We start from the raw sequence: 3,716 nt of genomic DNA on the forward strand, positions 1-3,716 counted from the left end.
TATCATGACCCACTTGGTCTTAAAGACTGCTAAACAGGAAAAAAAAAATAGGAATGGGTTGTTGAGGGGAGAAGGCGGGGATGAAGAAAAAAGTGGCCCCGCCCACGCTCCCGCCCCCATCCTCTTGCCGCAATGCAGGTGGGAACCATAATTGGGTATCTGAGCTCACAGTGACGTGGCCCTTACGAGACCTAGAGCTGACGCGTGGATTCGTGTCTCCTCCTAGTTGCAGTCTGGTAGTCGTTCGTGGCTGTGCGCCGTCTCGCTATTGCCTTGAAGGCGGGCGAGCCTGTAGCCCAGGGAAGGAGGAAGTCGTAGAAGCTGACACTGATCCGTAGCAGGTTAGTGAGCGCTGACTGGGGTGGCAGAGGGCTAAGACCAGAGCGGGTTCTTGGATTCTCTCTACCCCTTACCCAATACCCATTTATATGGTGCAAGAAATGGAGGGCTTGGTGGGAGGAGGTCGAGAGGGGCCAAGAGTTGGGAACGGGTACCAGTGAGGATGTCCTAGGACTGGGGATCTGGGCGATCTGGCGTCTGGAAGGGAAGGGCCGGAGAAGGGGACAGCGAGGAAACAACCTGATTCTAGAAGGGCGAAGGGAGGGGGTCGCAGCCGTTGACCCTGGGGATGGCGGACTCCGCCGCGGGTCTAGGCCTCGGTCCTGGAATCTGTTCTCCACCCTCCGTCCATTTTGGAGCCGGAAATGGTGGGCTGCGGCACACGGGGCCGGGGGGAAGGGGGCCGGAGCGGGGCGGAGATGATGGTTGCGGAGGATAGGGACAGAGATTAGATTCGGGAAACACTTCTCTTCTGCGGAGGAGGCAATCGAGCGGAAGCTTTCTGACTGAGATACAGTCGGGGAGCAAGAAACTGTTTCTGACCCCTGCAGGTCGGTGTAAGCGTGGGCGCTGCTTGCGGACCCTGGGGTAAGCAAGACAATGCGCTGAGACCTCAGCGGGTCCAGGTTTGCAATGCCCACACTACCTCTTCGCCCTTCGTCCATTTTGATGCATAAAATGGTGGGCAGTGAAAGGAGGGTGAGTTCCAGAAAGGCTAGTGGGTCCCAACCACATTGAAATTTTTAATAAATAAACCACGTCACCATCCAGCAAGCTGTTTTGACTCCCCTGCCCAGCAAGTTGTCCATTTGTGTTCGAGAAATGGTAATTAGGTGACAGGAAGGATGAGACAGGGGTTAAAGGGTCTAAAGAAGAGGTGAAACTGGCTTGGAAATAATCATCTTTGATTACAGTGCCCATTTCTGGAGGGCGGGGTAGCGTATCAAAGGGCAGGAAATGAAGCCCTGACACAGGATGGAGGAGAAAGAGAAGGTGGCAACATTTGATTAACGGAGGCCTAAATCAACGACGGAGCTGGTGGCCCCTGATACTGGCCCTTTAATCAAGTTATCAGTCCTGACCATTGTCGCATTTCTGTCTGCAGGTCTTTAGGTCGGTTGGTTGCAGCAGATTTCAAGGCTAAGAGAGGAAGACTGCTTCTGATCCCTGCAGGTAGGGGACTTCCTGGGACCCTGTGGTGTAGGGTTATCAGGGGTTAAGACAGAATCTGGGGACTCACTGCCCTTTCTGCCCGAGTTAAGGGCAGGAGGTGCGAGGAGTGGCCTAAGGAAAAATTTACGGGGAAAATTGTGGGCTTTGGAGGAGGGCTGGGTCTGGGGCGTCCCCTAGAGGGCGCACGAAGTCTCTTACATGGGAAAACCTTTTCAGACAGAGCTCTGAATCCTGTTACAAAGCATTGCATCCTTCTTCTTGCTTTTTCTCTCATAGGAAGAGTACAGGGAAAAAAAGTCTCAACATGGAAAATGCCCCCCAGGAAAGCAAAGGAGACGAGCAGGCTCCGGTGCAGAATGAAGAAGAAGCCCACCCTTTGGGAGGTGGTGAAGGCCAGGAGCCTGGAGGAAATATTAGAGCGGGTTGGGCCCCACCTGCCCATGATGTTAGAGAGGATATGCCCAATAGGCTTGTCAATAACCTTGACATGATAGATGGAGATGCAGATGATATGGAACGGTTCATGGAGGAGATGAGAGAGCTAAGGAGGAAAATTAGGGAGCTTCAGTTGAGGTACAGTTTGCGCATTCTTATAGGCGATCCCCCTCACCATGACCATCATGATGAGTTTTGCCTTATGCCTTGAATGCCGAGGTTAATAATAATAACCCCCCTGCTTCCCAAAGTTGCATTTTCTTGATGTACCCTTTACTGTGAACCTGTGGTTTTGTCATTTTTCTGATTGGAGATTTTATTTCGACTTAGTCTGGAAGTTTTTCTGTCAGCAGGGGAGTTTCATCAACTTGCATGGAAAGATGTTTATTACATACTGTGAAGGTAATAAAGCAGTTTAAAAAGCAGTCTATAGATATACTATCTCATTTAAAAGTATGCATATTATATATATCAGAATGCTTTTTTTTCTTATTTTCTTTAATTTTTCTTGATTACCTATTTTTTCTCATTTTTCCAAAATGAATACATATGTATTATATGTGTCAGAAAAAGAGTAAGAGGCAAAGAACTTGCCAATTGGCTTATAAAGGGAATGGAGACAATCAATAAATACTCAAGACACAATTTAAAGACACATAAATCTTATATTACCTCTTATAATAAGATCTCCTATTTAGAAGCACAAACCTGGTCATTATTACAGATACATTTCTTTACAGTCAGCCTATTAATCTATAAATGAAGATAACACATGCACCCTATAGGTGCTCTTCATATTTAGAGAAGGGCCCAAGAAGTATGTCTACCATCAAGTCTAATTGAATGCCAAGTGGGTGACACTTTTTTTTTAAGATTTTATTTACTTGAGAGAGAGAGAGCATGCACACAAGTGGTGGGGGGGCAGAGGGACAAGCAGACTCCCTGCCAAGTGGGGAGTCTGACACAGGGCTCCATCCCAGGACCCCAAGATCATGACCTGAGCCGAAGTCAGACACTGAATTGACTGAGCCACCCAGGCAGCCCGGGGTGACAACTTTCTATACCTAGGCTTCTGTGTCTCCCTTCCCTAGGTAATGCCATGACTGCTAGGCACTCCTTCCCTTCTGTTAGGTTTTGCTTCCTCCACTGGTCCCCACCACTGCTGATGTGCTGGAGTCCTAAAGGTGACAAAGACCTACTGATTTCTCTTGAAACTTCAGTGGTCTGTATTTCCATTTTGCCCTTTCAGAAACGTGGAGAATGCTCTTGCCTGCTTTGTAGTTATACTGAATCCAGGTGGGTACTTCCCTAGTGCTGCTTAGGGATCCAAATAGCCCTTTATGGTTTTTCTCAGACTTTCTTCCTTATCCCCTTCCCCTAGATAAATTTGAGTGCCACTCATTATAGTGTGTTCAAAGATGGATTACCCTTTCCATCCTCTGATGAATATGGCCTGTTTCCTTGACTCCATTTTCTGTGCAGACACTGCTCAGGTTTCACGCCGCACATACACAGGTGTGGGGGTGGCTTTATGTCCATACCATCCTAACCCTAGAATCCCCCGTAGTCTCTACTCACACTAACCTACATAGATCCAAAGGAGTTTCCCTCTTCCTTTGCTTTGATTTTTGCTGTGCCCAATAAGCCTATAATCCCAGAACAATTGGAAACTGGCTGAGACTAGAGACCTAGTAGGTGGACCCTTGTTTTAGAGTATTTTCCATGACCCAGTCATCAGTGGTCCCCAAGTAGACTGTGCCTTTCTCATG

General features: G+C 48.2%; 1 protein-coding gene across 2 annotated transcripts; it reads left to right on the forward strand.

The window, feature by feature from the left end:
- Positions 1 to 206: 206 nt before the first annotated feature.
- Positions 207 to 2,377, forward strand: BEX5 (brain expressed X-linked 5). 2 transcript variants are annotated; one of them, XM_021697842.2, is made up of 3 exons: positions 207 to 341; positions 1,445 to 1,512; positions 1,789 to 2,377. In XM_021697842.2, the coding sequence occupies exon 3, from the start codon at positions 1,817 to 1,819 to the stop codon at positions 2,156 to 2,158; it is 342 nt and encodes a 113-aa protein (XP_021553517.1). In that variant the 5' UTR covers positions 207 to 341; positions 1,445 to 1,512; positions 1,789 to 1,816; the 3' UTR covers positions 2,159 to 2,377. The 2 variants fall into 2 exon arrangements, 1 of the variants encoding a protein (XP_021553517.1); XR_006539369.1 differs by lacking the exon at positions 207 to 341 and adding an exon at positions 886 to 927.
- Positions 2,378 to 3,716: the final 1,339 nt, after the last annotated feature.

This window comes from Neomonachus schauinslandi, chromosome X, assembly GCF_002201575.2.
Source record: "Neomonachus schauinslandi chromosome X, ASM220157v2, whole genome shotgun sequence".
Taxonomy (NCBI): Eukaryota; Metazoa; Chordata; class Mammalia; order Carnivora; family Phocidae; genus Neomonachus; species Neomonachus schauinslandi.